The sequence below is a fragment of the Neopelma chrysocephalum genome, unplaced genomic scaffold (genome assembly GCF_003984885.1).
Source record: "Neopelma chrysocephalum unplaced genomic scaffold, ASM398488v2 Primary Assembly neopelma1_22b, whole genome shotgun sequence".
Lineage (NCBI taxonomy): Eukaryota > Metazoa > Chordata > Aves > Passeriformes > Pipridae > Neopelma > Neopelma chrysocephalum.
The window spans coordinates 17917775-17940600 of NW_020897690.1; the positions used below are offsets into that span (position 1 = coordinate 17917775).

The following is a 22826-nucleotide window of genomic DNA, read 5'->3' on the forward strand; positions in this document are numbered from 1 at the left end:
GCCCAGGAGAAAAATGTTATTCTGTGTCAAAACGTGTTCAGTCACTGCAGACAACCATTAAAAGCACTGTGCAGAAGCTGTAGCATCATATACTTTGGAAAAAACAGATGGAACTGTGAAGTAGAATCACTTGGGTGTCAGAAAACTAACTTCTGCATTTTTAATGACAGCCTTATACATCTGGGCAATTTCAGGCATGCAATGCCAGTTGTACATGTTCTGCAGTACTTGCAGCTAAATTCACTGTTGATTCCATCTGTATTGGATAGGTTCTCAAATCAGGATCTGAACACTGTAGGGGAAAGGGGATGCGGCCACATATTAGATAACTATGATTACAGCTGATATCAGCTGTTACTGCAGATGCTGTACATAAAACCTATCGGGATTCTGAAGAAGGAAAAACAATATACACACACATATACATTATAGGCCTGTGTAGCCTTACGCATGCTTATTTATCTGCTTATATTTATATATATAAGGCTACACAGGTAAGCCTAAAAGAAGTGTTTCTTAACTTTTTTGTACTTGATTTTGCAACCTTAAATTTTCAGTCATGCATTTCATACGAAAAAATCAATTGTGAAGTTCTAAAAAGTTAAGAAATTAGGTAGGACATAAAGATGAAGAAATTCAGAGGTAAGTCATGAAGAACCTCACTTAATGGAAAAAGACAAAAAAAAAAGAGAGAACAAAAAACCAAAGCTAAATGTAATTAAGTTTATCAGTTTATCAGCCAATGTATCTAAAATCTCCATTAATTCCCTCAGACATTTCCCACATGGACACAGAATATCCACACAGTCTTCACTGAAAAAATACATACATACACACACAGTCCCAATCAGGAAGAGCTCTCAGTTCTGAGAGATGCAAAGAAGCTACGTTTCCTTGTATTAAGCACTGTGACTGAGACAGAAATGGATAGAAAAACATTTTATAAAGTAGCAGAAATTCAGACAGAATCATAATACTGATAAATAACCACTAAAATCAAAACCCCAAATATACTATGATAAAAAACAGGGCTTTAAAAAAAAAAGAATAGAATACCCATCCTGAGAGTCCAGCCAAGCCAGTGGGCAGAAATTGCAAAAGGGGCTGGAAGGACAGACAAGGATATGGGTTTAGTCCCTCGGCTGCTATGTTCCCCTTTCAAATGGTTGCACGAGCCATGGGAAGTGCTGCTACACATATACAGGGAATTTTCACTCTTTGAGATGGAAGTCATGGCTCCCTGGGCTCCCTCTACCTTTGCTTGCACCCAGTTACTGTCTCTGAGGAACAGTCTTGCAGAACCACACACAAACCTACTAAACTGACAAAGTGCAGCTCAGGTTACCAATGTACTAACACTCAAATTTATACTGCTGTGTGCAAATAAGGACAGCTGAGAATGCCACTGGCTCCCCAGCAGATCTGCACACAGGTAAAGCCAAACCCACTCTAGAAACATCAGTCTCTGAAAGAGAAACAGGGTAAGCAGTTGAGAATGGAATTACCTCAGCTCCATGCTGGTAGGATGAGTGAGACCCTTAGTTTTCTGAAAGAAGAGGAAAGGAGTAGCTCCCCATAGCATGAGGAGGCCAGAGACATTTCAGTACACAGAGGTAATGCAGTGCCAGAAGACTACAGGGAAAACTGAGATTCAAATACTCAATTTCCTTCCACTTGTCCAGCTGCCTCAGCAAGACACAACAAAGCTTCAAGGTACAGCAAGCAGGTGATTGAGACCATTACCAGGTTTGGAGCAAGTGAGCAGGGGCCAAGAGGGCAAGGCAAGCCCAGGCTAGAGAACAAGAAGAGAGGACTTGCTAAGAAAGACCTTGCTAAAAAATCTCTCTGAAATCTGATTCCTCTCTATCCCTCCAAAATATAAATTATTTTATCCTGTCTTTGTTGCATTCAGCAGTGTTCTTGCTTGAGGGAATAAGGTCAGGGAGAGTAAATGGCTGTTAGAGCGCTTTTTTTTTCAGCAAACACTCTGAAACTGTATCTCATGTGTCACAGTGGCATCATGTGTCGTCCAGGAATAAGCCTTTATGAGATAAAGCTACAACTTCGTGACACTTTTGTAAGGGAACATGAATACAAAAACAGCGCCTGTTAAAAAAAAGGACAGTCAACAAACCCATGTCCACTGTAAAAGTAAGAGCTTATTAGTGAAATTCTGCTGTGAGTTATGCTACAGAAGAATTATGTAACTAATTAACAGAATAATTATATTTATTTTCATCAAAACAGCAAAATCTAGCTGAAAACCCAAAGGTGAAACAAGACTTTTCAGTTTTGTTATGAGTTATCAAGTTAAAGTCAAAATTCATAAAAAGCTATTAAAGGTGTATAAATTATTTTTTTCCAATTAAAAAAATAATGGTAAAGTAGTAAGCAGTTATAATTTCACTTTATTAATGGTTTTCATGCAGATGCAACTTGACAAGCTTTACAAAATAACATAGCTGTACATTTTGTATACTACAGTAGTACCATAAATAAATGTGTAAGTTAATTAAGCTGGCCTGCCAACACGTAACCTAATTGTATTGCTTGCCGATCACAGGTGACAAACAGTAACATCTCTACCTTTTCCAGTTCTAATCCTCCCCTTTCCGTCATTCCACTCCATTTCCTCTGCCTTCAATTCACGTGCAACACGGTAAAACACCAAGCCCTTTATTGACTTCTCTCTTCTTCCTCCTGATACTGAAAGCACTTATTCAAACACACCTTTGGCCTGGATTTCTTTTTTTTTCTTTAAAACTAAGCAGGCATTTTTACCATTCTGCATATATTGGTCTAAGAGTTAAAGTTCTCCACAGAAAACTGTGTTATGGCATACATACAGTCATGACTACAGCCAATCTCCAACACACGCTGGGTCCTTTTGGTACATTTAAGGCATAATTACCCTTAGCAAAGAAAAATATTTTTTAATTGCTATTACAGTACTGAAATCTGCAGGACTTATAACTCAAAGACATTCCCAAAAGAAACACTTTCCCATGGAACTAAAATATGGATATTGAAAAAAATCTTTCTGAGAAAGCTACAGCTCTCTTTAACATGCTGAGAATCACGTGCTATGGGTTTTTCTGGGGGGTTCAGGTTTTGGGAGCATGGGGGGTTAATAGCTTAGATTTAATATGAAACAAAGTTTGGCATGGTCCATAAATCTACAGCAAAGCAAACACATTGAAGTCCCCTCAGCTCTTAGGAAAGGTCAAGGGAGTCTCCTAAAGAGGTTTAAAGACAAAGGAGGCTAACAATCAAAGCTGGGCAGGAGGACATTAGATACTCATTAAAAAAAATGAAAGACCAGAAATCTCTCTCCTTTTTACTTTAAATTTAGTATCTGCCCAACAGGCCACAGCTTGTTTGGTTTACATTGTCCAAGGACTTGCCAAGGGCTGAGCCCTACAGTTCTTTGCAAATGAAATCAGAGAGTTCCCTCTAACCTAAAGTTTCATTATTCAGCACTTCAAAGTAGAGCTACAGTAAACAGTAAAATAGAGTAATGACTAATAAGGAGTAGAGTGGTATGTTTTGAACCAAATTCAGAAGTGATCTTTAATGGTAAATAACAAAGTCAAAAGACAATAAAGATCTCCTGATTTAATTAAAAAATTAACGTAGACATTAAAAATATCAGTAGTGTTTATGGTGTATGTGTGCCACACCTCATGCCATGGTGTCCTTTTTGAAAATAGTGAGCACAAAGTCAAACATATGCACAGTACCACCTTCTTGAAGAAATTCTGTTAGCAAAGTAACAACAATAATAATATCACAATGACAACAGCAACAACAGTAACACCATAGTTGAAAACCAGCAGATTTGCAATGTTCACAGAAGTCTCTGGGTGGCATCAGTACAACAAATTCACTAATCTTAACAGAAGAAAATTAAAATATATTTCTGCGTGCTAAAGTTATTTTATAATTGAATGTAACTAATCTAAGGATTATACAACAATCTCCAACTTCCTGAAGCTGTATAATGATTTTAACCTAACTCAGATCTCTTCCTGTGATACTCTGGTTACATTACTGTCTTCTTCAAAGGCAGCAAGAATGTCAGAAGTCTCTCTGCCACCTTGACTCCACTACATTACCCCTGCTGCTGTGATGACTGTCCCATTAACCCCAGGGGAAACTATTCAGCAATGTGTCAGGGCTGGCAGTATTCACTCATTCAGCATGTCCCGTTTGGGGATTTATTTGCAACATTTGCTCTTGAAGGACACAGTTAGGTGCACTTGTAAACACTCTGTTGTGATGCTTCAGGACTCCACAGTCCTTAACTATTTTAGACCTAGGACTGAGAAAAGATTTTCTTCAGTAATTTCTGTGCATCATCAATTCAGTGTGACTGTTCTCATTTTTAAATTCCCATTATATTATAAATATATCTATGAATAATAACTTCACTGCGAACAACTTCAGGATAACAAGCATTGGTCTGTGTTGGGGAAAAAAAGACAAGAAAAACAGCATGACAGAGCCTGTTGCATCTTTTATGATTCACTTTTGTCTATACTTTTTTCCTAACATTCCCAATTACCAGTCTTTCCTAGCTCTTTCATACTATATTCTCTCCCCACAGAAATGCATTAAACACACCCTTGGCTGGTAAGTTATTGACTGACTGCAGACGAAAGGATAAAAGATGCCACAGTTCGAGTGAAGAAAGGAAATACGTGCAAACACTATTCGACAGGTTCCAACAAAAAAGGAGGACACCACCAAGACAGTTCAGCTAAAGAACAGCTGTATTACTTCTGAAATCAATCACAATTCACCCCCACTTGTCCAAAAGGGGTTGAGGCTTAGTTTGTCAACAACACAACTTACTTTTCTAGGACTTACTCGAGGCATATGTTGCTCTGCATTTGTATGCAATGACTCAATGTTTTAAATAATTTTGATCAATAAGTTTTTCAAAAAAAAGAAGTAAATACTGGATAGAAAGCAGCTATAGTTACAAACATGTAAGTGACAATATAGGATATCCTATACAGGTGTTTTTTTTCCTTAGATGAGCTCCTGAAAACACAACTGCAAACAAACTCCTAGATTAGGCACACGAGCTTGTCCAGTTGTCATACTGGTGGAGAGAAACCTACGCTACACTTGAACAAATACTTTTGTGCACTCCTCACGCTTCAGCTCTGTGAAGCTCCACCACAACTAAGGTGGTTCTATTTCCGGTACAAAGTGTTTAAAACCATAGAAATGGAAGTTATTCTTTACATAGTTGTAAAGTCATGCTTTATTTTTACTTATTTTGGACCAAATTCTTATTCTAATGCTAGCCTAGCTCTGTTGCAAAACAGGCCAGAATGGACCTTTCCCAATGCGTATATTCCCATTGGATTCATTAACCGTGAAATCATTACAGTTACAGCCTTGAGTCAACACTCTGGGTATTCACTAACCCTTTCTACATGGCTCCTAATACTGTCCTTTAGTATGATTACAGGGACAGACAAAACAACTATTAATGCATCTTACAATAGTAGAGCTTAAAGGTAGTACCAGCACTGCATTTCCGTTCCAGAGCTGAAGTTGTGTAGAAGGAGAAAGAAAATACCCAAGTAACATAAAATTAGGTGCTAGGCACATATACACTCCACCAGTATGAATTAGAGCCCAGGAAGGTACTTTTTTTGTAATTTTTAATACACAAGAACGACAAACTACCGCATTAAGAACCTTAGTCAAATGGACAAATCAGAAAAAACCCAAGTCTCTAACATTTAAACCTCACATAAAGAGACTAAGCTGTTCTAAAAAAAAATAATAAATTGAAAAGCCAAGAGGATACTAGCTCAATGCTCTAGTGAAATATCTGATCCACCTGTTACTGAGATTAGAATGTAGTTGGCATGTCCCATGCCCACTTTTTCATATATATGGCACAAGTATGCATATGTAAAGGTTAAGGAGGGTCATGAATGTAACAGATCTAACAGTCTTTGCTACCAGAGGACTCTAATAACCTAAATGGAATACAGCAGAAGCAGACTGAACACAACATAAGCAGAGAAGAGTACTAGTTCAAGAGCAAAAAGATGCCATCAACTGATGCCATTTTATGCTTCTCTGCATAATGAAAGGATTAGGACAGATACTCAGTATTGCACTTTAATGAAAAAGGCATTGCACACAGCCCTCACCATAGAGAACACATTTATTCCTGGGCTGTGTACAGAATTAACAGTATGTGGACATCATCATCATGGCTAGGCTTCGCGAACGAAGATTTGGGAAGGGCTCTACCCACTTTTCTTGCAAGCGCAAAGCAAAAGAATATATATTTATAGTAGTTAATCCCTTACTTTTTATAAAATTGAAAATTAAAAATATTTTTTATAGAAATTACGAAAACTTTTTAATGTGGATAATTGAAAATCGAAAAATATCAGCATTTTGGCAATTAATGATTAGACATTAAGAACCATACAGTTTCTAAAATGGGGATCCAGGAAGATATAAGAAAACAAAACATCACTTCTTTCTAAGAAGGGAAAAACAAAATAAAAATTTTGTTTAGGTAGGGTTAGCTAATGCAATCCAATCCTCCATAAAGGAAAAGATGAAGTTGCAAAGTTGCCCAGAATGATTAAATCAGCAACCACAAACTAAAAGATTCCTCTTTTAAGTCTTACCACACTACATTTGGTTCTCCTTTGGAAACATGAAAACATGTCAGATCTTCATCTGCAGTTCAGCGCTCATCTTCGCTTAGAGGGAGGGGAGAAAAAAAAACCAAACAACAAAAAGACAAAGCAACCTCAAAACTACAGCTCCCTTTCAAGATGTAGTATTTTGGAGGTCTCTAGATTACACAAACAAGTCAGCTGCCTTCCTTCTACTAACCAATAAAAGTTAATACAATCCTGAAACTTGCTTTTCCTTACAAAGGAAACTGCAGAGGCCAAGAAATAAATATGTATCTCTAGCCTTATCTAGAAGCCCTGCTAGCTTCTCCAGCTCCCCTCCATTTATTTGTAATAAAACAGATCCCAAGACCATAAACCTCTTGACATTTTCCAGAAAGTTCACCACATGTTTATTGGGCATTCATTTTATGAACAGCTATTACAGCCTCAGAACAATTTTGGAGGCAATGGAGGGCTGTAAGCAATTTATTTATTATTAATGGGAAAAACAGACAATCAAGCATAATTACAGTATATGTTTCTTGACTTTAAATGCATGAAAACTTGAACTTTTTTCTTAAGCCTATTGTAAACTTACTTCCTTCTACCCGCTCTTCTCATCTTTCATCGTTTATCTCACTAGGCAAAAAGTGGCTGCCCCCAGCATTTGCCTACTGCTCTCTCTCCAGGAAGGGCACACAGCAGTTGCCCTGCCCTGGTTCCCTGACCTGCTTATACAATCTGCTCTAACCTTCAAGGTCTGAAATAAAGCCTGCATTCCTGTTTTCTTTGTCCTGACAGAGCTTCCCCAGCTAGAAGCACATATTTCTGCATTCTTATGTGTGTGCATATGTCTATTACCAGGATAATTAAAGGGAATTTGGGTTATGACTGTCTGTGCCCTAAGGGAAGAGACAGTAACATCTGCTGCAATGACTACTTATTTCTTACTTTTCTAAACAAGGGTTTGGAATTATTTATGCTTCATTGTTCAAACACACATATTGCATACAAATATAAGAAGGTGTAAGGGAAAAAAGACTGGACCCCCACCTAGATGAAAGCAGTTTCAGCTCTACCAGCACAGTCAAAAAACACTAACTTCACGCCCCAACTAGCACAGCCTACATGCTCTTCCCAGTGTGCAACTACCCCTTACAGTTACCAGCTCTGGTCCCTGTGCTGCTGCTGCCAGTCTTCCTGAATGTGACACAGAGGGACAGACTGACTATGTAAAACACTTGACATCCTTAGTCATGCCCTCTCTTCGGAGGGGTTTAACTTTTCATGTTTTAACACTTACATGCTGGCTTTGTCAACCAGCCAGAGAATTCATTTGATGGAAATCATGTTTAATGGTTATGGGAAATCAGTATTTGGCCTAAAGACAGAGTTTTGTAAAGAAATCTGCTGAATTTTAATATAGGTATTATAGGGAACAGAAACATAAAGTCAACTGCCCATAGACAGTTATGCCCTGTTATTTTAGTTGGAAATATCTATGCTTCAAATAGCAAGACCTTTTTTCTAGAACTGACCATCTTGCAATGATTCATTCTTATTTATGTTGGCATATGAACATACTAAACTACTTCGTTTATATTGTTTTAGAAAAATAAAATTTCTTGATTCTATCAATTCTGCCAAGACTACAGCTCATAAAATATTTTGAGGTCTGAAGATATTTAATGAAAAAATACAAAACCCAACAAAATAAGACATATCGTGACACAGAGGTTATACAGAGCAAAGTCTGACACTAATCTTTGTAAGAGCTTGGAGCCAGGACTTCAAAAAGGAACATACTCTCCACCACAAAAACAAAAAGATGTCCCAAAGTCAAAAAAAGAAAGTGACAAACAAGAAAAAGAAAAGGAAAACCCACAACACCATGAACAACACTTCTCTTTGTAGAACTTCCTTTTGTTCTAAAAGGCACTGTCAAACTCCAGGTATTTGTCACTATTAACAACTACTTTAGTCGATTTACTGTAGTATGTATGGCCAGTCTTCGCGAACGAAGATTTTGGGAAAGGTTTTTTACTTTTCGAGCCTGCGCAATGGATTTTTTAGGTGAGACACAGCATGCGCTGAACTGAGCCCACCCTTTAATCCTAAGGTTCATCTGCTGGGGTCAAGCGAGCTTGGACAATGGCAGTGAGGTCCTCAGGACGTAGGTTTGTTTAGAGTGACCTTCTCATAGATGGATGGCCTCACAGGGCTGACGAGCTCCATCTGCCCAGGGGAGTATCCCTGTCCGGGAATCGAACCCCTGGCCGCGGCGGTGAGAGCGCCGCATCCTAACCACTAGACCACCAGGGGTCCCATTTACTGTAGACCTGGTTGTAAAATGGTGAGCTGTTAATTCTCTGAAATGGTAGAAAAGAACCATATTTCTTTGTCTATAAATCCTTCAAAACAAAATCTGAAGTGAGCACTGGAAATAGAAAGACAAGCTCATGAAAAATCAAAGTGTGGTCCAACCTCAATATGGCAAATTGTCATGTAACAAGTATCTACCATGTTCAGTGACACAAAATCAGCTCTACCCAGTGTCCCATAGTCTTGTCAACAGCAAACAAGCAGTGTCAGAAGGGAGACAGGAAAGAAAACATAAGAGAAAAACAAAAAACAAACAAACAAACAAAAAACACTTTGAAGAAGTGACAGCACTGACAGCACTTCTCTATTTCCACCTAATCTAACAAACACAAAGTATCTCTGTAAGGTTATTTAAGAAATTAGGAAGAAAAATGAAAAATTAACAAATTTTTTTTTGTACACAACCCCTTAAGATTCCTGGAAATATTAGAGCTACAAGCAAGGTGCAAGGATGGGCCAGGATTTCCCCAGATCTGTCTGCCAAAGTGACAGGCAGCAGAAGGGGACATTCAGTGACAGGTAGTAAGGGCAGCAGGTGACAGTTTGGGCCCCATAGACATTGCACAGAATCTGAAAGGGAAGACCACTGGAATGAGTCTTTCCAAAAACTGTGTCACTACCAAGTATGAAAACAAAGTTGCCCAGGATCAAACGGCCAGGAACTGCAGTTGGTGACATCTTTTCTGAACTAACAGTCTAGGTTACTTAGAATCACAAATGGTTTGTGTTGGAAAATGTCATTAAGATCATCAAGTCCAACTGTTAACACCGCATTGCCAAGTTCACCACTAAACCATGTCCCCAACTGTCACATCTGCATGTGTTTTAAATACCTCTAGTGATGGTGACTCCACCCCTTCCCTGAGCAGCCTGTTCCAATGCTTATCCACCCTTCCAGTGGAGAAATTCCTCCTGATGTCCAACCTGAACCTCCCCTAAACAACTTGAAGCCATTTCCTCTTGTCCTATTACTTGTTTTTTGGAAGAAGAAACTGACACCCACCTGGCTACAACCTCCTTTCAGGTAGTTGTAGAGAGCCTCTGAGCCTCCTTTTCTCCAGTTTCCTCAGCCACTCCTTTTAAGACTTCTTTACAAGAAGTAATGAAGAACTGAATTTAAGCTCTTTCTTTCAAAGCACAGAGCCATGCTGCTGCCACCGCTGTGAGAGGCCAGGTAGGCTGTGTGGGCACTCTTACCAGAGGTGGAGCCCACAGGGTCATCTGCTTAACACGACACAGAAGTGTCCTGCCAGGCTGTGATGACCATGGAGCCATGAGCTCCATGAAGACCTGGGCGCAAATGGGTTACACCCAAGGCAAGTTAGCAGTGCAGTGTTAACTAGTCACATACATGCACTTCTTCTTCAGTCAACATTCAATAGCTTTGGACATATATTGCAATGCAGTCCCTGAAGAAGGAGAATTGAATTCACATGAATCAGCACGGAGATTATGATTAGAGAACTAAAACTGGAGCAAAACATAATTTATACTGTGACAGATGAGTGAGAAAGAATGGATATGCCTCATTAATGCCTTTTCCAAGTGGTAGATTGGTAGAATACTCACTCTGATAGCTGTCAGTAAAAGGGACAGAGTACACCTTAAACATCTTATGAAAAAAAACCTTTAAATACTGTCTCATGGAAAAAAATAAAATAGAAAAATATCAAAAGAATATTGTGCTTTCTCTTGCTTTAAGCACACCATAACTTCTAGAAATTAACAGAACTATAGCAGCTTACAAGCTCTATTTCTTGTTTGCTGATCTGTTTCTTCTCATCCAATCTGGATGTTTTACAACCTTTTAGTTAAAAATGCCCATCACCATTAAAAATACGTCTCTTTTGAAGAAGGAGAAAAGAACAGAAAAAACAGATTTTGATTCCATCTGCCCACTTTGTACAGCTAGTAGAATGTGGTAGGAGCCTCTCATTTTGCAGCTTCAGTAACAATCAGGGAACTTCACATGCTCTAAACATCCAAATTAGGGCAATGCGGAACAAATCAGCCACAGAAAGGCTTGTAGGACATGTCTGTGCATCTCACTAGCCATTGTAGCCACTACTGATTTTACATTATCAGAAATTTATTAAAATTATTAACATTCCATGAAGGTCCAGTGCTTGGATAGAATGCCAAAATAATTATAAATTGATGCTTGCTTTAAAATGGGAACAGGATTGGGGGTGTGTGGAAATAGCCAGTATGCAAGTCCTTTGCTTTGAGAATTCAGCCCCTGCCATTCCTTGGTTTTTATGGGAATGAACACCAATGATACTGGGTGATTTAGGGAAATATAAGGGGATAGTAACCTTCAATCTCCAAAGACATATTTTTTAAATTAATAGTAAACAGTTGAAGGTTGTCATTCCCCAGCAGAAGCTTAATCTCCTATACAAAAGTAAAGGCAAACCTGATTCAATACAAAAAAGTATAAAGCTGGTGACGGAATTATTTTCCTGCTTAAGAAGAGTTGGTTCTTGGCAAGATAGTGCAAGCAATCTCATAGTCCTATCATCTAGACAAACCAAAGTTGCAATATCTAGCAATCAATTTTTCTTCACTGATGAATCATCTTTATTTAAAGAAAAACCCAACAGATGATAGGGAAAGCAATACACCTTAATCCCTCCGCAGAAGCTGGCAGGAGGTCTTTGAAACATATGTATGAAAAACTAGGAAAGGAAGGAAAAAGCAGTAAAAACTGAACAGCTTAGTAGATTACTATTAGTTTAAAATGTAACTTGCAACAAGCTTCGGGAAAAGAGAAGAGAGTACAAACAAAAACAAGTTCATATGGCATATATCCTTCTTCATTCAGCCCACATGTTATTTCCTCTTGGCACATGTTAAGTGCATGCACTGCATGCGGAAACCACAGGATAAAATGAGCAGAGCGATGTACTGAGTCTATATTACTTAGACAAACATCAAGTGAGGGAATTCTGTGGTGGTCAGACAATAAGGTTAAGAAAATATATTTCTTAGGATTCCCTAACCAACGAATCAAAAAATAACTGTGCTATTTTTCTTTTCTGGTTAACCTCAAGTTGAAATGAAGGGTTTGTGTTCATTTCTTCTATGGATTGAGACATGCTATTTTTAAGCATGTTTATTCAACAGATAACTTTGTTACAGCACAAGCATGTATTTAAATTATCACTAAATATAGCTTCTAAAATTATGTAAACTGATGGGTTTTTGTTGAGACAGCACAACCCTAAATTCTGATTATTTTATGGGAGCACAGAAGAATGAGATCTGCCCCAGAGCAAATGATCTCAACTGTACTCAGCATCAATTAAGTCAAGTGCACAACTTTACTGTATTTCTGATAGAAGAGGCAAAGTAATTCAATTTTATGCAGGTAAACTGCAGGACAGTCAATACTAAAAATTTTACATCTAAAACTGGATTTGGGTCAATTTTTTTTCCAGCTGACTCACACACTGCTAAGCACTTGTGATGGCCCCTTCAGTTCTACATCATGGACAGGAGTCTGCCTACAGACAGAGTCTTCAGCTGAGTTTCGACAGGTCTGACAGTTTCAAAGTTCAGCAAATGTGTGTGTCTGGGGAAACAATGTGCCGCTGTAACTACTTTTACACTTTTTGTTGATTGTTTTGGGTTTCTTTCTTCTTTAAATCTAATAAAAGTTCAGGTCCACGGGGAGCTACCACAGAAGTTCTGTAGAGCAGGTAAATTTTGAAACGATGGAAATATTTACACAAATATTACACTACTCAACTGTTTTGCTTTGGTTTTTTGCATAAGAATAGTTCAACTTTTATAAACATACATTGTTTCTCATAGAGCAAATTTGGTTTTCATAGTCTTTTCTAGCTGTTTGGGTTAAACACATCTCTTTACTATATTAAGAGAGTATGTTTTCCAAGAGTCTGTTTTCCAAGAAATTGACCATCAGTAAACCCTAATACACTTGCAGAGGTAGCATTTCATAACTATATGCAAATAAAAGCATCTCCAACTATAATAACATTTAATAAAAATGAAAATTGTAAGGTTCTATGTTTAATGACTAGCTTATTTAAGCACTTTTTCTCTCTTAACTCTTAAGTTATTTTAAGCATAAATATACTTCTTTTCACATGGTTAAAAACAGATGGAAACACATGCATATATCAATGATTTCCCACTGTGAATCTCTGTGTGTCTATTCTGTCCCCTGCATCTTCTTTCCTCTCCCCCAATTCTAAGTTACACATGATTTATAATCTCTTGACTCTAATGCCTCTATTGGAATTATGCCAGTATAGCTGATCAATCCTTAGTACCTGCATATTACATATGCAGACAGATTTTTTTTTTTTTAAGCCTGAATTTCAACATACTAGCACATCTTTGTACATCTGGAGGCAGACCTCTCCTTAGAGAGAGAGAAAGGAACTTCGAAGAGGGAACATGCATCATCAGTTAGTTTCACCACATAAAACACTGGCTGATCTTGTCAATCCATCTCAGAGATCTACTTTTATGTAAGTCTGTTTTCCATGATAGTTCTTAGCAACTTTAAATAACGAGAAAAGGAAATTTCCAGTTTCCTAGCATGACACAAAATGCCTTATTCTAGTCTAAGGAAGTTCTACGACAACAAATTTTAGAGCTGCCAACATTTTCTGATCTAAGCAGACTTTCTTATTTATAGTTTCTGGGAGAGTGCAAAGGTGCATTATGCTGTCCTAATATTAATTATGCAGATAAATAAATTACAACATGTTTATTACCACTGTGTATGAAACATAAAATGTAACCAATTTTTAGATCATGTCAAAAATCCCGTGAAAGTGCATGCATCTCTCCTGCTTCTGCACCTTGTTTTTCCTCTTCCAGCAGAAAACAAAGTACTCGAGTAAAAATTCTCAACTGGCAGGTGAAATTCTTGCTGTTTGGTATCAGGAGATGTATCACAGTCTTCAACTAAAACTATTTAGCTGGGAAAATCAGTGCTAGAAATAGTATATGCCTCTCTTCACAAGGTAGCTTGACAGGATCATCACCTAAGTGAGCAGTTTTTGATGGCCAGTGGGAAGGAAAGTAAGCTCTTTCAGTAGATACACTCCTTTTCCATATTTCACTATGACAACTCCTGGGGACTATTTTGTCTTTTTATTAGTTTTTTGCAGCTGTTCATCCATACGCTACACCAGACTCTCACTCCATTAGTTTTATTTAATAGTTTATACTCCATCTACCATCCCTTTCAAAGGAAGACAAATCAAATAAGTACAGTGCTATTTTGGCATACCAGAAACTAAAAAAAAAAAAAAAAGCAAGCTTCAGTCAGTTATAAATAAAACAAAACTGTTGATATCTCTGTAAAGTTAGTACTGAGTTTACAAGCTTTAAAGTATCTACCACTCAATACCACTCAGCCTTGGTTGATGTTCAGCATCTCACTCAGTATTTAGCTCTGGTGGATCTAACACTAGTACAAGATGACTTTACAGAATAGGGTATTAATGCAGCAATCAAATTAAAGGGGTTTTAGCTGTTACAAATTGATTTGTCGACTCTGTGTTGGTCTAGCACCAATATAACATCAATAGATACAAAGGGCATTTTCCTAGGCATTGATGAAGCCAGTAAATGTTGCAGAAAAAATACAGAAATCAGAAAGATGGCTGAAACCTGCCAACTCCCACTGCAGGATTCATTTAGAGAGTGGCTCTTCTCACACATCTCTCTCTTCTTATATTTTAGTACCCCAAGTAGTCCATTCCTAACATATGGATTCAAAGACACACCTCTCGAGCATTTTTTCCTTTGGTTTCAAAACTTCTGTTTTCCCTTAACTAGCAGTCCTGTAACTACAAGTGAAATGCCATGTGCCCACACCAATTATGTTACCTAGCTATCATAGAATCATAGAATCAGCTGGGTTGGAAGGGACCTCTGAGATCATCAAGTCCAACCCCTGATCCACTACTGCCGTGGTTACTAGACCAAGGCTATCACATACTGTAAACTGCATTGCAAATATGTTTCCACATGTACTTTTTAATATTTACTAATGACTCCAAACAGATCATTGTGGTGAGTATGAACTACAGCTTGCCAGAATATTTTTCAAGATATGTCAGTTCATAAAGGCTAAGATATGTCATGGATATGCACTGATTAATGACATTTTTACCACAAAGTTCAAGAAGGAGTCTGGCATTGAAAATCTTACTAAATCTCATATTAAAAATCTGACACACATAGAAACAATAAATGTTTCAATATAATTGTATTTCCCACATATATTTACAGCAAAAGGAATTGGTTTTGTTCAGTGAACCCTAACTGTGACATTCTCTTTGGCTACATCAAAAGATGGAACTGAAACAAGGTGATAGAGTAGGTCTCTAGCCCCAAAAAGCCTTAGCATAGTAACTTAGAGCCAGAAGGATATCACTAAAAATTAAATATGATAGAGAACAAGAAAAGTCTAAAAGGCAGGATCAGGCTAAATTCAAGCTACTTTCCTAAATATTGATTGAATCAGATTCATAAAACAATATGTTTTTAATCAACTCCTAGCATGTAGCTCTGATAATGAGTACCAATTATTAGCTTTTACAGTTGCATATACAAAAACTACATGCAGTGATCTCTTAGTTTGTGAAATTAAGAAGTGCCAGAATTTTAACTGTGCTACTTCAATTACTTTAATTTACAACATTATGTATGAATGTCACGATAAAAAATAACATTTTAAACTAAATCATACATGTAATATGAATGCTAAGGAAACCAGATCTGTCATCAGAATAACTCATACTATTTAGTCCATCAACAAACCAGTGATAAAGGTCCCACCTTCACCATACACTGATGGTTTGTTGTTCCAAGTAAAGACCGCAACAATTTTAGTTTTCTCCAGTGTATTGAAGAAAGGGACAGCTGGTACCATTACTTTTATTAAACCATTAAAATGCCATAACAAAATACTTTCTGTAAAAAACACAATATTATTTTCTTTATAAGAAGAATGGAAACAAATTTTTTTTCAATTAAAATTCAATAAATTCTAATTCATTGGAACAAAAAACATACACATGTGCTTTCTTAGAAAAACAGGAGGAATGCAATATGTAATATAATACATCTTAATCCCTACATCCTCATAGCTACAAACTATTTGGAACTCATTCTAAGTTGCAACACTAGTGGAAAAAATCTCAATTCAAATAAATAAAAAAATGTCAGATAAGTTATTAAATGTCTTAGGTTTTTACAGAAAACATCATCCAAATGTTCTTTGCTTTGTTCCAGCTGTTCCTCAGCACTTCACCCCAATACTCAAAATGACAACCACATGTATGAAAAGACTGTCTTGGTGAAGCAAGGAACTTATGGTGCTGCTCCAACGCCAAAAGGCTGTGTGTATGACATGTAAGCAGGAACAAGGTGAGCAAGGAGGAATTTAGAAAGACCACATGGGCATGTAGGGACTATGTCAGGTTAAACAAAGTACAAAGGGAGTTCAGACTTGCATAAAATGTCAAGGGAAACAAGAGCAGCTTCTACTGTTCCAATAGCAATGAGAGGTTGAGCAGGAAAATATAAGCCTATTGGTGCATTGGGCAGGCGACCTAGTGCCAGCAGACACAGATGATGCTGAGGGACTCAATACCACCAACAAGGTACTAAAGGTATCTGTTGTTTAGCAAAAGGGGTTCAAGAACTACCAACAGGAGATACAGCCTGAGTCAGGGATGACTTGCAAGATCTCAGTCTATACAAATGCCTGTGGTCAGACAAGCTGCATCCACAGACACCAAGATAACCATTCACTTTTTATCTCTGAGAAGTCACAAAGGAAGGTCCTAAGTAACTGCAGGAAAACAAATATGGGAACTAAAGACCAGTCTATCTCACTGAAGTTCCTGGAAAAGTTATGGAGTTAGTTCTCTTGGAATGCATTTTTCTGGACATACAGATGAGAAAAAGGTGACTGAGAATAGTCTGCATGGATTTGTCAAAGGTAAATCATTCTTGACCAACTCACTTGCCTTCTATAATAAAATGACTGTTTTCAATGATGAGGGAATGGTGGAGGATGTCATTTACCTCAACATTGTCTCACTGCAAATTAGGATGTTATGGTCTGTCTCTTCAGGTAGGAAACTAGAGGGCTAAAAAGTCAGTTGGATGATCAAGAACAGAGAGTAAATATTTAATACCCCTTACTCCACCTGAGCCAGTAACAAGTGGAATATCACAAGGGTTGATCATGGGACCTGTCCCGTTTAACACCTTAATCAACAACCAAGGGGAGGCATCAGAATGCAGTTTGCAACGGTTGCAGATAACACCAAATTCAAAGAACCCTGTGGTAAGCTTGAGGCCCGGGCTGCCACCAGAGAGACCTAGACAGGGTGGAGGAAGGGGGCAAGAGCAACTTCATGAGATTAAGTCTACACGTGCAGAATCCTGCACCTGGAAAGGAATAACTCCATGCAACAGTACAGGCTGGTTTTAATCACAAAGGAAAATGAGTCACCTATCTTTAAATGATATTTTCAGTCGCAAATCCTGAGTAAAGTTTTTTTGCGCTCACTCCTTACCTTTGTATGCAATAATTGGGTGCTCAGCTCTGTGGCAGTGCGTATCTTCTGTTGTTGTTGGTTCCAGTATTCCTAACACCCCAAGTCCTGCCAACAGCAGTGAGAAGAGACAGCTTCCTTTCATGGTGGTCATGCTGTCCTCCACAGCAGTCACTTCTTTTAACTGTCTACTCTTCTTGCATTCATGTGGGAAAAGCACCTGGAGAATTCAAAGAAATTTACTGAAGTACAAGAGCCAACTGCATGAAAAATTAGACAATTCATGATCTTTAAAACAAAACAATGTTGCTTTCTTTCTATCTCTGTAGTATTTGACTACTCAAAAGCATGCTATCAGCTGCTCCTCTAATTACTTCACAAACCTGAGTTACCTAATTTAGCAATATGGATTTCTTTTCTCACCCAGTGAGACTAAAAAACTGATATTCATTACCCCTCCCAACCCGACTCCCTCACTTTAACATCTTATTTTTAACATGTGTGGGAAAAATAATGTTCTCCAACATTTTTTTATTTTATTCTCTTAAATACAGCATATGTATTTAAATATATCTTCCCTGTTCACTTGGATCCACTGCTTCTTGTTCTGCTTTCCTCACAGAGGAAACAGTGCTTCGACTCCTTGCTAGTACAAGGTGTGAAAGGAATTGCTCCTTCATGTTACTGACTGTTTTGGGAGAACAACAGCCCTAGAGCATTTATCTCTTTGCCTACCTGCAGAATACATATAGCACAGCACAGAAAGTGGTAGAACAGGGTTCACCTCAATGCTCTGATATACTTTTGCTTTACAGGAGTAAGGGTCACCGGTTCTGACACCGGCTTAATTTGCACCCATTCGCCAAGACCAATGACAAGGCTGGGAACTGCAGACTCTGATGCTGAAGACCCCTTTCTACTAAAATTTAGACATGAATCAACACTGTAATTGTTTTCATTAGAACCAGAATAAAGTTGAAGTTCAATCCCTGATTTTTTGAATCATCCAATAACCAGACACTTATATAAGTAACAGAATATGTACGGTGTCGATATAGTTTTAGGTCCATCCCAATTCCTTTAGTTTTATCATTAGAACATTCCAAGCAGTAACAACCTAACGATGCAACTCAAAAAAATTTTGCCACTAGCAGTTTTACTGAGTCGCACAAAATTGCTTACTGATAGCACACAGTTATGAGACATCACTGCCTTTCAGTGGAGAAGACTAGAGATTTGAGACAACTCCATAGTGGTAGAAAAGTCATTCTACTAATTAATAGAGTAATTCATTAAAAAAAAAAATCAGTGATTTTGATTCTAATACATTTGATCTCACTGACTTGCAGTGTGCTATTTAATAAGATGGAAACTTTATACTTGTGTAAAATAAACATCCTAAATACATAAAACAAAGGGCTGTTAATTAAAAGATACCCCACTGTAAGAGCAGTGTGTTTTAAAGACTACACTCAGAAAGCAGAAGGGATAGTAAACATTGCTCCCTAGCATTCTGTTGCATCAGCCTTCATAAGATGAACTGCTCTTCTACCATCTTATTTTGCTGCCTTTAGATGCCTTCCAGCTAAGACCTGGAGACTTCTAATCCTTATTTTAAACTAAAATACATAGATCAAAGACATAATACATCTGAGCGGCATGTAAATTTAATGGTCAATTTTATCTTCTCTGCTAAATTTGCTTATGTTACTGAAAAAAAAAGGTGGGAAGCTTCTAGGCAGTTAAATTCATATTCTTACCTTCCTAAGTAGTATACCTTACAATGTCATGTACCAATATGAACCTGTCTCTACAAATTGTTTGTTGCTCACAGCTGGCAGTATCTGCTCATAGAAATTCTATGCACTCAGGTATATAAGGGCATAAAGCTCTTGTTCCAATGTTTTGATAGTCCATTTTCTGCAAGATGACATTTCAACACATTATACAATATTCTGATACAAAATCAACCAGTTTATGTGGGCTATAGCATAGCTAATGGATATTCCTAACTTAAATATCATACAAATACATTACTAGCAGCTAGTTCTAATTCATGTTTCTGTAAGATTACATATATGATTTAGGAAGCAAAACAAAGGTCTGATACCACATCACAGACTCTCAAAGGCTGTTTTTCTTGCACACAGTACAGCAGTAAGTATTCCAACACCAAGGAATATGGTACTTTCATGATGAAAAAAAGCCAAAAACTTTATTTATTTTAATTTTTAGTCTCAGGAATACCCATAAATCTGTGAATATAGTGGACAAAAATTAAACAAGAATAAAATTAAACATTTATATTGGAAGCCCAGCTTTCTCTATCTCCCTGTCTGCAAATGAAGCCCCGTGGTCTTTATGTAACGAGGCTTTCATACCCCAGTCAAGTTTCAAAAAAACAGCTCTACTGTAGTACTTTTGTATCTACTACTACAAAAAGATAATCCTGTTTCTGCAGAAAGAAAGAAAAGGACTCTTAATCGAAACGTTAAATATCTATATATTTATGGATGTCTCGGTTTCCATTACAAAAAGGATACTGACTTTCATGGGACTAAGATGTAAATGTTGACAAGTCTGATGCCTTGTATCCTTCATGTATCCAGAAAACTTCTCCCCACCTACCCCCTGTGAACAGAACTCAGTAGCAGAAGCAAAGATTCCTTCACAACAATACCTTTCCTCAGCCTCTAAATCCAAAGAGAGGCCAAAGAGGTTTTTTTCTTTCCTAGCTGAACCTCTCCTCTCAGTGCATGCATCTCACATGGCAAAAATGGAGGCAGGATACACTCCTTTCTCTCAACTAGTATATCCAAAGACTAACCTTGTCTTTGAAGGAGAGACAAAGAAGGATGTAAAAGCACTTCTGATAATATATCTCACTTCAAGTTTCTCTCTACCTCGACTTCTAGATGTTTAAATGTTTTACACTATTTTATTAATTTAAGTCTATTAATGATTTTAGATGTATTAATTTAAATATATTAAGCACATGGTGAGTAACTGCAAGAAACTTACTTGCACCTTCTCAGAGGAGAGTTTTCAGAGACCCTGATAGACAAGAGAACAGTAAATGAAGGTAGCAGGTAGAAACCTCATCACAAGTTAAGTCACTATCCACTTCACTACACTACTGTATGCACGGAAGGAGAAAGAATTCTGGAGACCACACCTAATATAATGCTAGAGTAAAAAATAAAACATAACTTTTAAAAAAATCCCCAAACAAAACAAGCAAAACCAACCAAACAAAATCAAACAGCTCCCAAGAGCCAAAAAACCCACACATCCCCAACCTCCCAAAAAAATACAAAAAAAACCCCACAAACAAAACACAGACCGTCAACATATACCCACAGCATCAACAGATGAACAGACACCTTAGAAAAGACTTCAAAACCAAATCTTTTTCCATAGAACTTGTAAGGGTTAGATTTCTCCCTTCTGCACATGTTTGAGTAAGAACTGCTACACAACTTCCATCTCTGCCCACGATAACAGCTGTTAAGAGTGAGCCTGAGGAGGTTGCACCTGAACTTCGTACCTAAACAGAGCTGAAACACTGCAACAAGTCAGAAGTCCTGAGGCAGGCAAAGCAATCTTTCAGCCCTTCTCCTTACTGAAAGTGTAGTTATTGTGCAAAAAGTGATAGCCTGGAGCATAAGACATGACAAGACAAAGCCAAGAGAAGCCTAAACATGAAAAGTTTAGGCTGGTTTCCTTGAGTTTTGTATAATTTCCATATGCAAATGTCTCTCAACTATGAAACATAATGGTCAGGTCAAAACTCTTCGAGATATATCCAAATAGTGACACTGACCAACTTTTTAACTATCGCAAAACATTTGGGAAACAGCACGTTGACCTATTATTTGAATAGTTTTTCTAGCAGAGACCTTTAATCAGACTTCTGACAAATTGCATTTTACAAGTCTGTAAAACAATCTGAGGATGCAAAACGAAAGCAGAATAAGCAGCATTATAAGATGCAATTTATTTCAATATATTATTTTATTCCTGTATGTAAAGGGTCTTATGCACTTATTCTCTCCCTCATTCCCTTTGCTTTGGTCCAGCTTGCCTAGAAGAAATATAAAGATGAATGAGACCCTTTAGGCAAAGGTATTATATTTTACAAATGTACCATTTGGTTTCTCCATCAACAGTATCTGATAAGAAAAAAATCCTGTAATTCGTGATTTTCTATTTTAGCTGAGCCAAAAAAAAAAAAACAAACACTTTAAAGAGAAAAAGTGTGAACAGCTAAGCATACGAGGCAGGTAATCGCTCCTGCTAAATCCAAGTAGATTCATTTTAGACTATTCCCTCCAGGCACTGAAGTCACATATTTAAAATTAAATAATCGGGATGTCCATATTTCTACATCATTTAAAATACACTGTGTTGGAAGTACAATTTACCTTTGAATTATAAACTGTGTTTTCTTTCATTCAATCAAAATAAACTGCTGTATAAAAGAGAGAGCTGCCACACTAACTGCATCTGTCCAGCAGTAGTTTCTTTCAAATAATTAACTTTGCTGATTCTGTAAGCGTCAGTTTCACTGCACTTTCATTGAAAGATGAAGTGAGCTTATGTCAATATAAGTATACAAAAAGCAGAGTTTGGCATGGTTAAAAGATACCAGTTTCAGGACTGGTTCAGGGTACCTGTACCCAGAAGCAGGTCTGGGGTTTCTTTATATGCACACTAGTGTCTACTCTCACAGTCGCTGCTCATGTAATTTGCTGTGGGAGACTCATTCCATTTTCCCTGGGCACTTTGCTCCACATCTTGGTTTGCAAAACAGTAAAAGTTTGATAAAAATTTTCTGTGCTAAGTAACTGCTCCAGATAACATTCACCTTTGTGCACAAGCACAAACCTGAAAAAAAGTATTTTGCTAGTGAAATAAGACTATACACTGCATAGAGACAAATCAGGGTATCAGCATTCATATAGTCATAAAACTGGAGTACATGAATACCCTGAGATGCAAGCTCAGTGTCTTTTTCTGTAATTTTTCTTGATTTGTTAAACTCCTCTAATTCATAAAAAATATTTGAGAGGAAGATTGCTTGAGAAAGGAATATATAAAAAAGACTCTGTCATCACACCTACCAAAAAAATTTAGGTAAATTCTAAGTCAATGTGTATACTCTCAGTTCCTAGTTCTGGCAACACCAGTAGTGACAAACCCTGGAACCCAGAAGGAAAAAAGG

At 37.5% G+C, this 22826-nt stretch overlaps 1 protein-coding gene across 7 annotated transcripts in view; it reads right to left on the reverse strand.

Moving 5' to 3' along the window:
• SEMA5A (semaphorin 5A) overlaps nt 1-22826 on the reverse strand; it is a 329582-nt gene that overhangs the window by 212836 nt on the left and 93920 nt on the right. For 6 of the 7 annotated variants that reach the window (XM_027681100.1, XM_027681135.1, XM_027681108.1 and 3 more), the window contains one exon: nt 17624-17822. In XM_027681100.1, coding sequence (XP_027536901.1) covers nt 17624-17756 — 133 coding nt within the window. In that variant the 5' untranslated portion in view covers nt 17757-17822. Of the gene's footprint in view, nt 1-17623; nt 17823-20149; nt 20220-22826 lie in introns of those variants that run through there. The other variant, XM_027681093.1, reaches the window with a different exon arrangement.